This window comes from Leptodactylus fuscus, chromosome 1 (genome assembly GCF_031893055.1).
Source record: "Leptodactylus fuscus isolate aLepFus1 chromosome 1, aLepFus1.hap2, whole genome shotgun sequence".
NCBI lineage: Eukaryota > Metazoa > Chordata > Amphibia > Anura > Leptodactylidae > Leptodactylus > Leptodactylus fuscus.
Window position 1 is genome coordinate 311,357,506 of NC_134265.1, and position 20,406 is coordinate 311,377,911.

General features: G+C 43.4%; 1 protein-coding gene across 1 annotated transcript in view; it reads left to right on the forward strand.

Moving 5' to 3' along the window:
* The window catches only part of LOC142218232 (uncharacterized), a 72,439-nt gene extending 71,420 nt beyond the window's left edge, over positions 1 to 1,019 (forward strand). The window contains exon 31 of the mRNA XM_075286830.1: positions 442 to 1,019. Within this exon, the coding sequence (XP_075142931.1) occupies positions 442 to 701 (260 nt within the window). The 3' untranslated portion in view covers positions 702 to 1,019. The remainder of the gene's footprint in view (positions 1 to 441) is intronic.
* Positions 1,020 to 20,406: the final 19,387 nt, after the last annotated feature.

The window sequence follows — 20,406 nt, forward strand, 5'->3', positions numbered from 1 at the left end:
GGTAGGTTCACATTACGGTTTTACAATACAATCCGTGCCTCCATTATGATAAAAGAAACGTATGCCAATAACATGTATGCAAATTAATTTTATGGAAAGGAATATTTATTTTTGCTAAATATAGGCATGAACTATATTAAAAATGTCATGTAATCTGCCCTTAGATGTATATTGGCTGAACCTGCTGATTTCAGTGAGACAAGTCACCCCCTTCATGTGTATGCAGTTTTGCAGACTCTCTCCACAGATGAGAATGGGGATTGTAACTGTTTGGTCTAATTTCTCAGGGAGAAAAGCCGATGCCAGAGGCGTCTGGTCCAAAAATATCTCATTTCATATTACATATTTATAGGCTAGTTCTATACAATTTGACATAAAATATCTACGTTGTTGGTTTACATAAGCAGTATATATTTTATTCTATGTTTTGTCTCTCACTAGGTGAGGTCAGCTTGTGGGACCTGGACAATGGAAATGTAGTTTCCGTTTTTACCCCTGATAGTAAAATCTGTTGTTTAACCTTAGCTGTTGACCGAAAAACTATTCTGATTGGCATGAGCGACACACCCTCACTCATCACCCTCAAGATTGCTTCACGGGACATGGACAGTTCTTATGTTGTAGGGACAGATCTATTTGGAGAAGAATCTACAAGTAGTGAAGACGAACCAGAGGAAAAAGATCAACCTTTAAAGATCTAAACATGGCAGTGAATAAGTAATATCATGTCCTATATTGGATATCTACAAGATGACTGGCAGACAATGCACTATGTCTCTGTTCTTTCATCCATCCACCATCTTTGCGAGTTTGTCCCTGCTTATGACCATATCTGATGGCGTGTGTACACATGAGGACATATATACAATATATAAATAGTCTCATAAACTTTAGTGTGTTTGAGACAACAAACTTGCCCCTGATACAAGATATCCTACTTGTCTATTTCAATAGGAGTTGACGATTTCACTAGCCATCAGATCAGCAACAATTTGGTTTGCCTGAACATGGTCACACGGAACATACTGTAGAAGTCTATGGAGTAGGAAATCCAGCTTGAATAAACTTCCTAAATAAACAGTGTGAATCTGTGCAGGGCTTCATAGGTATAAACACAGCAGGGGTAAACCAACCGATTTATCTTGCAATTCTTTCTTCCTTCAAAGCATAGGAAATGAGGGTGCAACAACATGATGACCCCTCTACGCCTCTTTGAGGTTTGCTACTCTTTAAAAACATGCTGCTGTATCCATTACTAGGAGAAAGCTAATAAAATCTTATAGCTATAACCAATAGTCATCGCTATTGCCTCATTTCACTTGCTGGCTGACTCACCAACATATGACAGCTATTATCTGGGGATGTTAGCACTGGGATAGCCTAGGGTCAGCTTCCCTGACCCTATATCACAGCATAGTCAGTGTATGTGATATAATAACCTCATTTTGAGTACATTCTATTGATGTATTCCAAAATTGATTATCATTGTATGCCAAATATTCTACAAAAATTCATTTATTTAGTGTGATTTCTAATGGTAAAAACATAAAGTCGAAAATCCCTTTCTGTATATTGTGACCATTCACAGAACAATGGGAGGAATTTATTAAGACTGGGGTTCTGAACACCCGTCTCACACTAGTACTGGGTGTCTGTTGTTCTGGCCCATTGGAGGACAAGAGCAATGGACAAAAGGACCACTAAAATAGCAGACAGAACCTCTCGGACTCAGTTGACTATTATGGGGTCCATCAGGTGTCCATTCTTTTTAACTGAAAGTGCCAAATGTAAAAGTTGTGTGATGGACCTCAGACCAGATCATCAACCAGAGGTCTGTAGGGGCCCAAAACCTTGGACCTTTGCTGATCAGCTGTTTGAAGAGGCCACGGCACCTATGTGAGCACTGTGACCCCTTCATTATTTACATTGCACAATGTCTACTTTATAGCACTCGTGCAATGTTATTACAGGCTGTGTGTACATTGCACAGTAGCTACAAAACAGATACTGATACGGGGCTCACACAAGTGTTGTGGCCTCTTCAAACAGCTGATCAGTAGGTGCCAGATGATGAACTCCACTGATCTCTTATTGATGAACTAACCTGAGGATTGGTCATAAATACAAAGAAACTGGAATATCCTTTAAAAGGGGGTATCTACTAGAGATGATCGAACACTGTTCGGAACAGCCGTTCCGAACAGCACGCTCCCATAGAAATGGATGGAAGCAGCTGGCATGTACACTTTGCCAGCGGCCGGTCGCTTAACCCCCCGCACGCCAGCTACGTCCATTCTTTTCTATGGGAGTGTGCTCTTCGGAACGGCTGTTCCGAACAGTGTTCGCTCATCTCTAGTATCTCCCATTTAAAATTAATGGCCTATCATTAAGATCAAGATTAAGATTAATTTTAGATCAGAGAGACAGACTGACTGTTAGTATCCCCCAGGAAAGTACTATCTCTACTTGGCCCTGGAGCCTCAGGGGGCCCAAAGACTTACAATATGAGAAGACACTGGTATTATAGATAGCACGTTGTTGGTTGTGGGCTCCATTATAAATTCTGCTTTGGGGCCCTGGAGCTTCGAGGTATGTCTCTGCTCACTACACTCCAACATAAATTCTCTTAAGGCTGCTTTCACATGGAGTAACGTGCCGCTCATTTTGACACGTAAACATGTGTCAGAGGGAGCACAGTAAAACAGAATCCCATTGACTTCAATGGGTTCAGTCTAACGCGCGCTACCCATTGAACTCAATGGGAGGCTTTTTTTACCTATTGCTTTCAATGTGAAACGCGCGTATCACATTGAAAGCAATAGGTAAAAAAGCCTCCCATTGAGTTCAATGGGTAACGCGCGTATGACCGAACCCATTGAAGTCAATGGGATTCTGTTTTATTTATTTTAAATCTGATTTTTATTAAGAGAAAAAGAAGGTTTTACAATATATACAGAAGGGGGGAAAAAAAGAACCAATACAACACTGAGTAATGATGGGGGGGAGCGGAAAAAACAGTGTCCCCACTACAAATCAAAGTCATAAACAAGACATACGTATATGAAATACGCAATTGCATGTTAAACGCAGGTGTAGAAGAGTAAGTGGGTGAAGTCGAAGACGGTGGGAAGGAGAAGGGAGAGGGAGCAAGGAAGAAAGGGGGAAGGAAAAAAAAACACAGAAAAACAACAAATTCACAACCAGACCAAGAACAATATACCTGGATAAATTTCAGAGCTGCGTGAATCAGAGGCAAAATGTGTTAGGTCACCACAGGGCAAACATGTAATAGCCATCAGGCACATCAGAGAGAGAGACAGAATACCGGCCAACACTAGTGGACAGTCAAGGAGCCGAAGCAGGGACGGTATGGGGCTGAGAGAGGGAGGGTAAATTCCTAGTTTCCATGTGAGAGGACCAGAGAGACCACTTGGAACGAAAACTAAGGATAGAGTGGTTTTTACTGGCTAGCATGTGCTCTAGGGTGAAGGCCAGGTCAACATGTTGGATCAGTTCACTAATGGTCAGGCAAAGTGCAGACTTCCATTGACGGGCAATCATAGATCGAGCTGGCAGCACTATTTATCCCAATACTACCTGCGTGCCTGAAGGGAAAAGGCCAATGTGTAGAAAACAAAGAGCTAGGCTGGGGGAAGGATGTATGACAAGGCCAGCAATGGAGGACATGAAGCAAAACACTGCCACCCAAAACACTAAGATCGGAGGACAGTCCCACCATAAATGCATAAACGAACCCACGCCACCGCACCCCCTCCAGCACAGCCTTGAAAAGGAAGGGTCTACAAGCGCCAGTTGACTAGGAGTCCTGTACCAGCACAGCATTATCTTTAGGGCCGTCTCCCAAAGTAGCGCCCCCCTGGAGACAAACCCACTAGCCTCATACCATTCCGTCAAGGAGATGGGTCTGTCGAGATCTGCTTCCCAGCAGAGCAGGTGAAAGGGTTTAACCTGCCCAGCGGGGACAGAAAATTATAGAATGCGGAGGTCCCACCTTTTACAGGCGTAAGTCCAAATCCAAAGCTATTCTAGGAAAAATAAGTGTTGAGGGTTCGTGGGTCTGAAGAAGGTGCCGCAATTGCAAATATTTGAAAAAGTCGGTTTTAGAGAGGTGGAATTCATCCTGTAACAAGGAAAAGGATTTAATACCCTCTTCAGAGTACAAGTGGGCGATTTTACGAATACCCTTAGAAACCCAACCACGGAGTCTCAGCTGGGGGAGGAAGGCGGTCACATAGAGTAGCGGTAACTTTCTCAGGGGAGCCAGGTCTTCCCTAGAAGTATGGGACAGAAAAATAGCGCCAGGCCACCATGGAGGCCTTAATGCTGACCGGGGGGGGGGGGTTGTACAGGTGAGGGACCAAGGTCCTTACGGCGCTGCATACTTAGGAGTGGGGCATCTAACAAACATTCTTCTAATTCAGCCCAACGCCATTTGGGAGTCTCATCCCAGCCCACCTTAAGTTGTTCCAAGACCAACGCCATAAAATATTTCTTAACATCTGGGATACCGGCACCCCCGCTAGCCCATGGCCTAGACACAACCTTGAAGCGGACCCTAGATTTCTTACCCTCCCATATAAAATTAGAGAGAACGCGCTGGAGCTTACATAAGTACGAATTAGGGAGGGAATAGCGACTGTATAAAACAAATACAGAATTACGCTAGGTTCACACTAGCGTTCGGTCTCCGTTCTGTGGTTTCCGTCTTCTGCATGCAGAAGATGGAAACCTGTCAGAGCAGGTCTGGCCGTGAGCGGTGATGAGCATTTTATGCTGTCCGCCATGAAACCATTTTTTTTAAATCGGACACAGAGTACTGTTTAAAAAAACGCTCACCGGCGCTCACGGCTGGACATCTTTCAAACCCATTCATGAATGGGTTTGAAACATGCCAGCAGGTTTCCGTCTCCTGCCTCTGTTTTGTGCAGGAAACAGAAACCTGCAGAACGGAGACCGGGCGCAGATGTGAACGAGCCCTGAAGGGCAAAGCCATCATTTTAACGATAGAAATTCTGTTCGCCCAGGACAACATAGGCTTAGAGAAAGCAGTCAGGAGGTTGGATACCTTGGTCAGAAGAGGGATTTAATTGGCAGAAAACAGATCAGAACTCGGGGCCGTCAAGGAGATGCCAAGGTAAGTGATACTGAAATCATTCCACTGATAAGGGAATCTGAGGCTAAGATCACGCCGCAGGAAGGGCACGATAATTATGGGCAAAATTTGGGACTTGGAAGGATTAACTCTGTAGTAGGAGACCCTATCACAGTTCTCAAGAGCGGCAGTAGCCGCACTTAGGGAGGAACTAGGGGAAGACAGGGCCAAAATGACATCATCGGCATATAGACCAATTTTGTGTTGCTGACAGGCCACAACAATACCCTCAATATCAACGTCTGCTCGAATGGACCCCGCCAGGGGCTCCATTACTAAGGCAAATATAATGGGGGACAGGGGGCAGCCCTGACAGGTCCCATTCGAGATCAGGAAGGGATCGGATAGGAAACCTGAGGAGAGCACGTGGGCTGAAGGACAGGAGTAAAGATCAAAAATAGCAGACTTAAAGACAGGGCCCACACCGAATCTATCCAAAATACTATCAAGATAGCTCCAGTGGACCCTGTTGAAAGCCTTTTCGGCATCCAAGGCCAAGAGCAGGGAAGGAGCACCCTCTAATGGGATTCTGTTTTACTGTGCTCACTCTGACATGTGTTTACGTGTCAGAATGAGCGACGTGTTACTCTGTGTGAATGCAGCCTAAGGGTGCAGTTTCCAAAATGCGGTCACGTCAGGGGATTTCTAAGTTTCCTGTAAAATGGAATCACCTAGGAATGGACCTCATTTTGAAAACTGCACCCCTTAAAGAATTTATCAAGGGCTGTAGTGAGCAAAAGTTTTCCCGAATGTGAATGCATAGTGGATGGTGAGAATGCAATTCGTAAGCTGTGCAACATACATTGGGTATCTCCTAGGGTTGGGGGGGACATTCTGGGGGTCAGTTCTGGTGTCTTTTTTCTTGCACACTGTATCCTTGAGGTGTACTCTGATGTATGTGGATTTTTGTTTTTGTTTGTTGTTTTTTCTTTATTGTCGCATTGTATAAGCTAAAAAAAAAATAATTATTTTTCTGGTGATGTAGCCATGTGAGGGCTTGTTTTTGTGTAGGATGAGATGCACTTTTTAATTACATAATTTGGGGGTAACTCTAAACTTATTGTCTAAATTTTAGTAACTTTTTGGGGAGAGATTAAATAAAAACATAAAAATATCAGTTCTAGCATTGATTTTCAAAATTTTTCGTCATTCACCACACAGCATAAGTTACATGTTATTGTTATTCTGTGGGTCGGTACAATTCTGATGATACCTAACTTATGTTTTACAGAATAAAACTAAATGTGGTTAAAAAAAAAAATCAATTATTTTTGCATTGCCATTTTCTGAGAGGTGTAACACTTTTATTTATAAGTCTACTGAGCTGGTTGATGGCTTGTTTTTGCAGGATGAAATGTACTTTTTAATGGTAACATTTTGGGGTACCTGAAAATTTTTGATCACTGTGTTCCATTTTTCGTGGACTAAGATGGCTAAAAATCATAATTTCTGTTTTGTTTTTTTTTTTTTACAGGGTTCACGATGCAGGTTAAATAAGGCTTTTATTTATTCCACAGGTTGTTACGGATACAGCAATTTATAGTAAAGCATTTTATATGGCAAAGGGGCACTTTTTGTTTTTGCAGATTTATTTATTATTTTTTATTTATTATTCACTCTGCACTGCCGGTGCAAGGCGGTAAATGATTGCTTTATGCAAGCAATCACAGAGACAATGTGTTATTTTTAAATAAGCCATTGGAGACTCATGATGGAAGTGTCTGGCTTTTTTAAACCCTATGAGGAGGCCACCAACTGCAGCAGGGACTGATGGTGGAGGAAGAATACTTTCCTTTGGATGTAGAGGGGGCCTTGATATTTCACAGCCAGGATATGTGGCTGACCCTCATTTCTTTCAACATGATGATGATGGCCAGACTGACAAAGAAGACAAATTATGGCAGGCCCCTTGTACACACTTACAAACCTGGCAGGCTACATGCTTCATTGCAAACATAGTGACAAGCATAATTTTAGCATGATGCAAATGATAAGTATTGGATTGCGGTGATTTTAGACCCTCTCTAGAAACCCAAAATGGAGGAATTTTTCCTGCCTCCCAGGGAGGCAAAATTGGCTTATTATTAGGATAGGCTGTATACCCAGCAAGCTGCAGTTTTTGAGAGACCACCACCAGTGATGCTGCCTAATACCCATACATAGTTTGACATCATGTCCTACAGACTGCTTTGTGAGACTCTATTATATATTGTTCTGCCACTGATGTTGCGAAAGCTACCACCGCCACCACTTAGCCAAACATCTCAAGCAGCCTGCTCTGTTATATTTATTGAAACCTGCACCATACAGTTTTTTTATGTAGATTGTGAGTCCTATATAGGGCTCACAACGTACATTTTTCTGTATCAGGATGTCTTTGGAGTATGGGAGGAAATCCATGCAAATACGGGGAGAACGTACAAACTCCTTGCAGATGTTGTTCCTGGAAGGATTTGAACTCCAGCGCTGCAAGGCTGCAGTGCTAAACACTGAGCCACCCTGTTGCCCTCCTGATCCATACTGTGTCATGGTATTTTGGTGTCATTTTTTAAAAAGCAAATTCTTCAGTTCTGAACTAGCAGGCAGAGACATGGTGCCACAAATGATTCTTGAAATTATGTAATTGTTACTTCTTGATGTAGCATCTGCTCCCATAAAGGGAGCTCAGAGTATAATTATCGGCGGCATAGTGTTACTCTGCTCCCCTGGGCATCGGTGCAGGTCCATGACCTCTTTGGACCTCTTCCGGCCTCCTGAGTCACATCAGGGATGCTGAGGCCTGTTTATTGGGAGTCATGTGGGCCATGCTGGTGTCATAACATGACCATAACACCATCAATGTACAAAGCCACGTGATTGGAAATATAAAAATGTTTAGGGTGTCAAAAGATTTTTTTATTATTCAATTTTTTTAAAATTATTTTTCAATATATCATGGGAAATATTAAATAGCGCCATTAGAAAACAATGATTAAAAACAACTAAATGAGGCAATTGCAGCAAGCAGTTCATACATAATTTTAATATCCCCCACGGTTTAATGTTTCCCCCCAGCTACCTCCACAGTTTATTGTCCCCCTCCAGCTGCCCCCACAGTTTAATGTTGTGCTCCTGCTGCTCCCCACAGTTTAATGTCCCCTTACAGTTACCCTCACAGTTTAAAGTTCTCCTCCAACTGCCCCCACAATTTAATGGCAGCGGCTTCCTTCTTTACCATTCTTGTATTCAACTATTCATTCATAGCATTCCCGTTTTCAACTCATCTGCGTTCTCTTTGGAATACAAGACTGTCCTGTTGAATCCGGCTGTTTGGGAGGTACAATATGTACTGTAATTGTGTGAAGATGAAATACGGTACTGCAAGCTCAGCACCATGTGTTTGCTCGTAGCAGGCAAACATGTGATTCTCAGATGGTTTTAGATGTGCCACCTTTTAATACATTTGGAACAAATTATTCCAACTATTTCTTTTACATATACTGTCTTAAAGGGGTTGTCCAGGATAAACTAAAATTAACCCCTAAACTAAACTCCCTCCCCCTGCCTAAGTTCTAATTTACGTCAATTAAAAAAAATCTATAATTACCCATATCCCCATACCTCCCAACTTTTGAAGAACTGAAAGAGGGACAAAATGTGTGGCGTGCACAAATTTAGCTCCACCCACTTTTATGTTGACTCCGCCCATTCTCATTCATTTTTCATGTGCCCCCACACAGTATAATCCTCCTTCGGACGCAGATCTGAGTTGAAACCGGGACATACCTCCCGCCGACCGGGACCGCAGGACAGGACACCGAATTCGTAAATGTCCCGCAGAATTCAGGACGGTTGGGAGGTATGCATATCCCTGAAGCAGTCATGTGACCACTCCAGGGACACTTTCTCATAAAGTCCGTTTCACCGCTTCCGAAATGAAACATCATCATCACTCTTCCCCCTCCCCTATCCCCTGAAATATTTACTAGCCTTCCTGTGTTCGGGGAACGGCACCACCCCCTCTTCCTTTCTTCTGGTATAGAGCGAATAGCTTAGCTAGAGAGACAGGAGGGAGAGTGGGCGGGTCTAGTAATGGGCGAGATCGCTATTCTAAAGAAAGACATGGGAGGGTGGGAGGGGTTAGTAATAGGCGGGATCGCTATTCTAATGAGAGACAGGGAGGGGGACTGTAGGAGTGAGAGAGGAGGGGGTGAGTGAGAGGTAACTAGTGCAGCAGCTTCACAGGAAGTCTGTACAGCAGGAAGCTACAGCATGTAAACAAACACAGAGGAGCAGCAACCAGAGACACCCAGAAATCACTCCAAACCCTGTTAAAGGTATATGGGTGTATTTAATAACCCATTACCAGCACTCTCAGACCTTTATAAAAAACAAAACAACTAATTGTACCCAGAAAACCCCTTTAAGATATACCCATTTGTTACTCTGTGCTACTGTCTGGTAAAGCAGGCATTGCTTAGTGGCCCCCCTTTCCAAGGTTTGTCCCCATGGTCTGTTTCCTATTTTTATGCAAGGCCCTCTGTCTGTATTGTGTTGCTTTTCTTAACTGAAGTAAGGACTCATACACTGTTATTGCCCCCCCATCAGAAATACCAAATCCTATAACACTATACCCTATGATTTTTGCAATGTAACCTATGACAGGAGTTTTCATTGTATGAGTGATCTGCCCTGATCTGTATACAGAGTTTTATAGGATAGAAATGGAAAAAGACAAGAAATCCAAGAAATCATTTTCGCTACAATCATTGCATTTTGTGAAATGGTGTGGTTTTTTTGGCCGCCACTATATATATATATATATATATATATATATATATATATATATATACAGTATATATATATATATATATATATATATATATATATATATATATATCTCTGTGTGTGCCGGACATTTTGTTTTGGAGTAGTGAGCGACAGTCATCAATTTCATTATGTAAGGAGCAATCTAGAAAAAAAAGACACACCACAATGAAGATTTTATTTTTATTTTTTTATTGAATTGGCAACATTGTAATTAAATTATTACTGGCCCTTTAAATTAAATAATGGTCACAGTGACTGAGAACTTTTTCTGCTCACTTTGACCAGTCCTCCATTGTCCTGAGATGACAACCACTGGACCCGAAGATCCAGAGGAAGGCGAAACAAACCCCCCAGAGTGATACACCTCAGGGGGGGCCAAAAATTATTTCCTGACGCCAAATATGACGATTGGATATCTCCCTGGGGTTTCCCCCCTTCTGGTAAAAGATCATCACAAGAAATTCGGAATCTGTGCCTGCGGCAGGCACATGACCGCACCAGGGATCTCGGTAAATATAGATTTTTTGTAACCTAAGTAATTTAGAAGATGGGGGTTAGCTTAGATTAGAAAATTAATTATCCTGGACAGCCCCTTTAAGTTGATAAATACACTTAAAAAGCCAATTGCACAGTAAAACCCCCTTGCAAGTATCAATTTTAGTTAAAAAGCTTTTTTATGGGAGGATGAAATCTATCAGTTTACATAACTGTGCTGAAATCTGGTTTCAACTTGTATCTCTGTCTGTTGCTTCCCTCTCACAGTTACATAACGGTAGATTACATAAAAACTGTTTATTTATATAATTAGGTTTTCTACTTCTGAATCGTCCTATATGGCAATTCCTTCAAGCGTAGTATTATGTAAAATGTTTCTTTTCTCAATTGTCTGGTACATACTGTGTTCTCTATCCTGTGCTTCTTGGGGACTATATTGGTCTGCACATAAGAATCACAATATTCACAAGTTTTAAAGACTATTTCTGAGAAAACCTTACAAGGACAAGCTTTATAAGAATTCAAATCATTTGGAAGCCATGAGTTAGGCTGTGTTCCATTTATATAAAAGACATGACAAGTATGATTTATAGAAACAAATACCAGCATATCCAGACTGAAGAGAACAAGGGGTGGTCTGGGATAACTGGAAATCCCTACACTAATGTAAACACCCTCCCCCTCCTACTTTCTAAATAACATAATTAATCAAAAATGTATAATAACCCAAATGTGACCGCCCCAGGGACATTTTCTGATTATCCGGTGACAATCCGTTTCCCCACTTCCGGAAACAGATTGTCACTACTATTCTTCCCCCATCAACCCCATTATACTTACCCTCCACGCCTCTTCCTGTGAGATGGCTCCTCCTCCTTTACCAATTCTGTCTGTGTGCTCTTCTCCAACCACTGCTCTATGTACTGCTGATGATAATCCACCTCTACTGCGCATCCGCGCATGCACAGTAGAGGTGGATCATAGCTGCAGAGAAGGAGGAGGAGCTGTCTCACAGGAAGAAGCGTGGAGGGTAAGTATATAATATCGTTTGGGGGATGGGATGAGTAGGTACAGAATACCTAGAGAGACAAGGAGGGGGTGTATGGGATGGAGGGAGAGAGGAAGGAGGAAGGAAGGGAGAGAGGAAGGTGAGAGGGGTTAGTGTGGAAGTTACATAGCAGGAAGCTGAACCAGGTAAACAAATGCAGAAGATACTAGAAGCCCCCAGAGACACCCAGAAATCACTCAGAACATGGCTAAAGGTATATGGATGCATTTATTAACCGATTAATAGCACTAACAGACATTTAAAAAGAACAAAACATTTTTTTTTCCCAGAAAAACCCCTATAAACTTTGAATGGCTCAGAAAATGACCATATGCCCTTCCATTCAATTCAAAGCCAATTGTACTGGCAAACACTGTTCTTGGTTATTTTTGTTAGTGGACCTATACTTTGAATAAAGCAGTAGGGAGCATGATCGACTGCTTCAGCACTGGCAGAGGATCAGGGGTCCAACCTATCTAACATCTATAAGACCGGGGCCCCACAGGCTGCAAACGCCATGATTTGCCTGTGGCGGAAACGCTGCGGGTAAAATCGCAGCATTTTACAGTACTTGCAAAGTGGATGGGATTCATGCAAATCCTATCCCCACTTTGCGGAAAATATCGCAGCATGGACACGTTGTGATTTCCAAAACCGTTGCGGTTTTGAAAATTGCAGCGCGTCAATTACATCTACGGAAACGACGACGGCTTCCTCATAGATATAATTGTAACAGAAAGTCCACGGAGAAAAACTCAGTGAACTTTCTGTTCAAAGTGTTGCGGGAAGAACCACAATGCGTTCATGTCGCAGTTGTTCCTTTAGCGCTGCATTTCCGTCCTGTGGGGCCTTAGGCTAAGCTATCCAGTGGATAAGTAAAAAATGCTGCAGACTTTAGGCTGGAGCCATTCCTCGTACGGTCTCAGTGGTCTGGCCACAGCAAACTCTTCGGTGACTAAAACCCACTATAGTCTGCAATAGCCAGCACTGTGGATGAGATTAAAGAAGTCGCATTTGCAAGTTGCGACAAAAAACCTGCAGCACAAAGTGACAGCATGTCAATTATTGCCTCGGGTTTTACCTGCAGAATTCAACCTGAGGAAATTCTGCAGCATGTTTGCACTATATACAGTAACTATATCCATAAGGAAGAAAAGGGCCTGGTCATTATTAAAATGACATTATAATAGTAAAAGCAAACAATACACTCCAGTTTAGTAAAAGCACAGAATTATCATATATTATTCAACTGTCATGTCACTACCTGAGTGTAACACAGTGCTTGAATGCTTTTAGCTCATTCACCTTTCACACAAAAGATTTCCTGCTTAAAGCAATCCACTAATTGGGTTATACTGATAATCTTTTTAACTACTAAAATGGTTCTACAGTTGACTGCAAGGAATTCTCAATGTCATGTAATACAGGTAAGGGTATATTCACACTACTGTTATTGGGGTCTGTGGCTGTCACCTGTCATAGGATGAGAGCAATGGTATTGACTCTAATGTAGACAACACGATGAACGCTTTCTTCAGTCATGTCTGTTTACATTTATAACAGACAAATTCATCCTAGGCGAGCTAACATGGCCGCTGAGGCATGTATTGTGGCAAATTATTATACTCTTTAGACCCCAGACTATAATAGGTTGAGGCCCCAGTGAGGTGAAAAAAAAAAAACGAATCAGGGACCTGAGCCACCCAACCTAAAACAAAACCAAACATGAAGGTTTTGCCTATCCTCCGGCACAACGGTATTATACTGTATACTGCTAGCAAACTAATACTGCACTGAGATCAGCACATTGATATGCGCCCAGTGCTAGGGATATAAGCACCCATATCTGGCCACTGTTAGAATGGTGGGTCTTACTGCTCAGTGCAGGGCGGTAAGGAACACCCCCCATGACAGCACTCTACAAAAACCTTGTACTGATAGCAGGAAGGGGGGTTCCTTACTGCCGCAAAATCATGCTGAGCATTAAAGGGGTATTCCCACGTCGCATACTCACCCATCTTCGTTCCTCTAAAATCTTCTGTCTTCCGGCTTTGTTTCGTCATTGGTGAGCGGGGTCACATATGCAAAGCCAAGCGGCGAGATGCCGCCGGCCCTGCGTGCGCGCTCATACACCAGTCTACCCTTCACAATGCAAATACAGACCCGACACCCTGCGGGTCTGTATTCGCATTGTGAAGGTTAGACTGGTGTATGAGTGTGCACGCAGGGCCGGCGGCATCTCGCCGCTTGGCTTTGCATATGTGACCCCGGAGCGGAGCGGAACAGCATCGCTTCTGCCGCTGCTGTCTTCATGCAGGGCAGAAGCATAGCGATGTGCCTGTGCCGGCGTCTAACAGTCCCCAGCATCCGCCTATTACAGCGGATGCCGGGGAGTTAGACGCCGGCACAGGTGAAGCCAGCAACATCGCTATGCTTCTGCCCTGCATGAAGCAAGCAGCGGCAGAGGCGATGCTGTTATTCCGCTCCTCCGCCCCCCCCCCCCCCCCCCCGGAATAGCAGCATCGCTTCTGCCGCTGCTTGCTTCATGCAGGACAGAAGCATAGCGATGTTGCTGGCTTCACTTGTGCCGGCGTCTAACCCTGTATTGGCGGCCCCTTCCCCCAAAGGGTAAACTACCCCCCCCTCCAGGCTCGCTCCCGTGCACTTAGCCCCTCCTCCCTCCCCCCTCAGAGCAGGCTGACACATCACTTGACTCAGGAGCAGCTAGGTCAGGGCTGTGGCCACAAAAAAATGAATAAAGTGAGATAGTGGACAAACAAAGCAGTTTTGCTGAAGCAATGTATTTAGGAAAAGTCTTACATTCACATTAATAAGCAGTATAGATAGGATCCTTGTGATGGGACAACCCCTTTAAGGCCCACCCTTCTGACATTGAGGGGACATTGGTGATGAAACTAACAGCACCCATATATGTGCATTCAGTGCACTGTCAGTTTTCTAGCGGTATACAATACCGCACATCTATGAGGATGTGAAAGGTCCTCTTTTCTTCAAAAAACAGATTGATCATGACGAATATTTTTAGCTGTCATCTGAAAGTATCACTACTTGGCATTATTGGCCACTTTTAGACAATCATCAACCAACTTACACAGAATCACTGCATTTTACTTTTAACAACTAAATGGCTCCCTGATGGGGAAGATTTTTTTTTTTTTTTTTGTAAATTCTGATTTTATTAAAGATTTTTACAAATTATAATACAAATTAAGTTCACAGAAATGGTAGTTACAATAAGGTAGTACATATAAGTGATAGAAACAGTGCACCAACAATCAATTCAATTACAACAAGTAAATTGAAAGATCTACTGAAAATAGGTACAAATATACGTATTTAGATAATAATCATAGAGATAAGAAATAAATTGGCATCATATGTAAGATAGGCAAGTATATGAACATTATACAGGGCATTACGGGGAAGGGTCAGGGATTAAAGTACGGTTGATAATACATTACGAAGGTAAAGATTGCAAATGAAGGGGTTAGTTGTAGAACAGATAATTAGGTGAGAGTATCACAGGTGGACCACCAGGGGGACCAGATTTTAAGGTATGAATCTCTGGATCTAAGTTTCCAACTGATTAGCTCCTCATATCTCGCTATTTGATGGACTTTTTCTAGCCATACTGAAATGGGCGGGGATGAGGATTGCAGCCAGTAAAGGGGTATCAATGATTTAGCTGCTTCTAGTAGGTGGGTGGATAGGTCATGTTTGGAAGGAGTGAAGCTTGAGGAAGGTTTTGACAGCAGAACCAATTCGGGTGTGAGCACAATCTTTTTACCGATTATTTTTGAAATTTTTGAAATTTTTGATGGGGAAGATTAGTGGCTTAATGTTGATTGTGGGATTGTCCGTACCAGCAATGCAAACCCTGATCGGGTGAGTGCATGATGTCTGTCCAATATCTGATGGCTATGGCTAGCTTTAGATTGAAATTTAAATCTCTGGGGTCGATGAGAGTACAAAAACAGCCGAACTTCTGTCTTCCACTCCTTTCAATTGAAACTGAAGTTGTTATTGAAACAGCATAGCACAGAAAGCTATGTTATATCCTAAACGCCTGAGTTACAGTGTAGTTCGCTGTGCTACACTGTTTCCATAAGTCTTTTTAATTTCCATAGGAGCTACAGAAACAACATAAGACACTATTTGGAGTGCTCTTTTAAGCCAGAATGGCTACATTATTGTTGCAAGGGTGTAGGGTGCTTTCCTCAAACAGGCCACATGGCTAATTTATCAATTCAAAGAAGGATGTATCCTACTAATATTATAAATGTGAAAATGTTAAACACACACTAACCTTCAGTGAATTCTGTACACACATTTGCATATTATCTGATCTGCTCCAGGCAACATGATGACACACTGGATGGGAAACACCTTTAATCCAAATTGGCAGTTTGCTACTTTTAAACATGCCGGGAAAAAGAGAATTTAATTTTTTTGCAAAATTCTAAAACAACGATAGCTATGAAGGAGCCAGAAGTCACAGAGCTCTCCTCAAGTGGAGCTGACAGGGATCATCGGCGCTAATAGCATGCTCATTATATGGCGTCCCAGCAAGCTGCTGAGATGCCGGAACAATCACAGGCACTGTGCGAGGAATAAGTTCAGTGGCAGGCCAACTTAACAGCTGCCGAAACGCCGGAGCAGGCAGATCATCGACGCCAACAACATACTCATTATATGGAGTCCCAGTGAGCTGCTGAGATGCCAGAACAATCACAGGCACGGTGTAAGGAACAAGTTCATCAGCAGGACAGCTTAAGAGCTGCCGAAATGCCAGAGCACGCAAACCATCGATGGCAGCAATTTGCTGAATATAGGCGGATCATCAATGCCAACAACACGCAGACGAAGTCGCAGGCAGAGACACTCACACACACGACATACAAAATACACGAGTGCAAAACTGGGCAATTCTTATAGGGCCACTACTAGGGTTGAGCGATCAGTATCGGAAAAGATCGGGTTCCGATCTCGCCTAAAAAAGATCGGGAAAGTAATTCCGATCCCGATCGCTCAACCAACTTACCTGCACAGAACCGCTGCCGTTGTTCTCTCCTCTCTCTCTTCGCATGCCAGGAGAGTGTGAGCGGGTACAGGGCAGGGAGACGTGAGTGCATCAAGCCCCGCCTTCTCCCAGTATCAGTCACACTAGCCTGGGAGGCGGAGCGCGCACAGCGCTCTGCTGACGTGCGAAGAGAGAGAGGAGAGAACAACGGCCCGGAGCTCCGGGGAGCGGCGTACACATTGGGAGAGGAGGCAGCAGCAGTTCTGTGCAGGTAAGTGGGGGGGACTAAGTAGCTGGCGGATTTTTTAATCACTACACAGCATGGAAGCTTCAATTTTGGGAATCCACGCTGTGTAGTGAACAGGATTGTTTTTAAAATCCGATCTTTGATCATTATAAAAAATCCCATTGGCTTACAATAGGATCAGAATTGGGATCTGGTTCGGGTTCGAATGGAAAATGATCGGAAATTGGATTTTAAAATTGATCCTGAAATCTCAAGATCGGCTCAGCTCTAGCCACTACATAAACAAAAAATGAAATATACCAGTGCAAAGCCGGGTCCTCCTGCTAGTGCTATGTATATATGTGATATGCAGGAGTAACTGGTTCTTTGCCATAGCCAAGTACCTGGGACATGTTTATTATTGTTTGTTATATCCAACTGTTCTAACTGCACGATTGTGTTTGCACCTTGCATATCTGTGACTTACCTGCAATCAGGAACTTAACACACCCCCTGAGACAGTGACCAGAATGGTACAGGAACTGTGGCCACGATAGCAGTCAGGGAAAGTATGGTGACCTCTATACATCTCGTTAATGGAAAAGGGCCCGGTATTATGTGATTTATGTATATGCTGCTGGGCCCCTTATAATAGAAGCCTGACTAGGGGAAGTGATTAAAAATAACAAATACTTACACTCACCTCTCCTGGGCTTCTGGCGGTCCCCAGCATCCTCTTTGGGGCTCTTCCATCCTGCAACTGAAGTCACATGCTGAAGGTCACTGCTGGGGTCTGTAATAGGGCCTCAGTGGTCACATGGGAGGAGCCACTGTATGGGGTGAATGTGGAACATTATACTGAATAGGGCCGTTGTGGAGCATATTATACTGCAGGGGCACTGTGCAGCATATTATACTGTGTGTGGGCCACTATGGAGAATATTATACTGTGTGGGGTCCTTTTGCTAGTTACATCACATGCCATCTGTTTTATAACCGCCATGTGACGTTATTACAGGTTGAAATTACATTGAATGGTCACTATGAAACAGATACTGTGCAATGCAAATAGTGATGACGTTATGGTTCTCACAAAAGCCCCATGGTCCCTTCAAACAGTTGGTGAGCAAGCACCCTGGGTGTTGGACTCCCACTGATCTCTTAGGGAGCCTGCACACAGAGTTTACGTTCGCTCATTCTGAACCTAAAACTTGTTCAGAGTGATCGGCGTAAAAAACAGATCCCATTGACTTGAATGGGTGCCGGCATATGCGTGTATCACATTGAAAGCAATAGGTAAAAAAAACCTCCCATTGATTTCAATGGGGGAGCGCGCGTATGCCAGCACCCACTCAAGTCAATGGCATCTGTTTTTTACGTCGATCACTCTGAACGAGTTTTTCCATTCAGAATGAGCGAGCGTAAACTCCGTGTGAAGGCTCCCTTAGACTGTTCGGACCCCTGTAGATCAGCTATTTCCCAGAACATGCAGTTCCCAGTATTGTTTACATGCCGGATGCTGTGCTGCTCACCCAATGTATTCTTGATAACCACAGTTGTATCCCTTTCGAGTATCTGAGATACTGGTGCAGCACCCATCTGTACCTTCAATATATTATTGTATGTATCATTGTGTGTATCTTTGCTTTACTAGCAGCACCAATCCAGGTATGGATGTGAGTTCCGCAATAACTCCCAAACCACTTTCCATCTGAAGATATGTATGGATATACAAGGTGCTTGCATGGCATTTTTTTTTTTTTGTTTGTTCCTCTCTTCCTATATTCTCTTGTAGTCCTAATCATGTATCCTCCCTATATTTTGTCACAATGTAGTCCTTATAATACCAATATGGGATGTATTTTTATTATGTATCCACAATGTTAAAGATACTTTGTTGTATCATGGCATTTTTGCATTATAATTTACTAGCAGTTCCAGCTTTGCATGACCCATCTGCAGCGCGGGCCCCCCCTTTGCGTCCCCTTTACAACCCCCTCCCCTGGCCCCCTTTCCACCAACCCCTGACCCCCTTTCCATTCCCCCCCCCCCCCCGCAACCCCGGGCCCCCTTTCCACCCCTCCTCCACAACCCCGGCCCCCTCCCCCCCCCCCCTCCGCGACTCCGGCCCCCTTTTCACCTGGACAGAGGACTTTACTCTCTGCCATTTTTATACTAAAAGCTAACAGACATGCGGTGAACCCCATTATAGTCTATGATGTCCATGGGTGTCCGCGGGTAACTGCTGTTTTTATACTGAAAGTGGCGGAGAAAAACGTCCTCTGTGCATTTTTCTTTCCGCTGGGGCCCCTCATAGAGCTAATAACCTAAGTATAGACTGACCCCCTCACAATTATTTTTAATATTTTGGAGAAAAAAAAATACATGCACCGCACATCCCAATATTATACACTGATCTATGCTTCTCAGCAAAATCTACAAACATGAATATGAGGTTCCTATTCTACATACTGACACACCGCCCCACAGTACCGCACTATGTGAACTGATCTCATCACATTTAGTAAGGCTGAGTTCACACGTGGATTCCGCTGTACATATTCCGTTCCGGATTAGGCCCAAATGAACGGGCCTAGTCCGGAGGGAGGTGTCGCGAATTGGACGCCGCGGCTGAATCAGCCGCAGAATCCGCCTGAAGAAAGGGCATGTTGCCACTCACGGAAAAAAGAAGGATAGCGGTCTGCGTAGACCTCCATTGTGAGGGGGTGGATTATGATGTGGATTCACCATAATCTGCCCCCTCTTGCCTCGTGTGAACGAGCCCTTAAAGGGGCATTCACACCAGTGCTGCTGTCTGCCCTTTGTCATTGGACTGAACAGCCAGGAAAAACTACTCAGGGATGGCTTGCTGGCAGTCACTTTAAAAACTCATTCATTTCAATGGGTTTTTAAAGCAAACCGCTGCTGTCTGTATGCAGCTTCTTCACCATGAAATCGTTTTTTGTTTTTTTTGTATTGACACAAAGTCCTGCATGTCCGAGCAAAAAAACAAACAAAACCGGTTTCATGGCAGAGGGGCTGCATACGGACACCAGCGGTTTGCTTTAAAAACCCATTGAAATTAATCGGCTTTTAAACTGACCACCGGCAAGCCATCCCCAAGCAGTTTTACTTGGCTTTTCGGCGGAATCACAAATGGCGGACAACGGCGGTGCAAGTGTGAACGCTCCCTAAGCTGCAGGACAAGACCAAAATGGCACATCGCTTATAATAAAATTGGGGCTGACTTTTTTATGGCTTGTGTGCTCGAAAACTGACATACACACAAAGAAAAAATGCCACAAATCAAATCAAAATTTTTGTTGCAAAAATTGTCAATTGTGATGCAGGGACAACAAACCATCAATACTTTTGTCATTGACAGTAGTTTTGTGGCATAAATAATGGCAGAAATTTTCATCAAGCAGGAGCGGTCACAGAATTTGCCTCATGGGGATGGAGCGCCCTCCAGTAAGGTATGGAAAATGACGGTCTTGATATATTAATTTTTTATTTTTTTTAATGAAAATTTTCACCATTCCTGTCACATTTTATTTGGTAAGTGTAACCCCACCACACCCTGGCATAAGCACCGCCAAGTACAGGGCACAGCT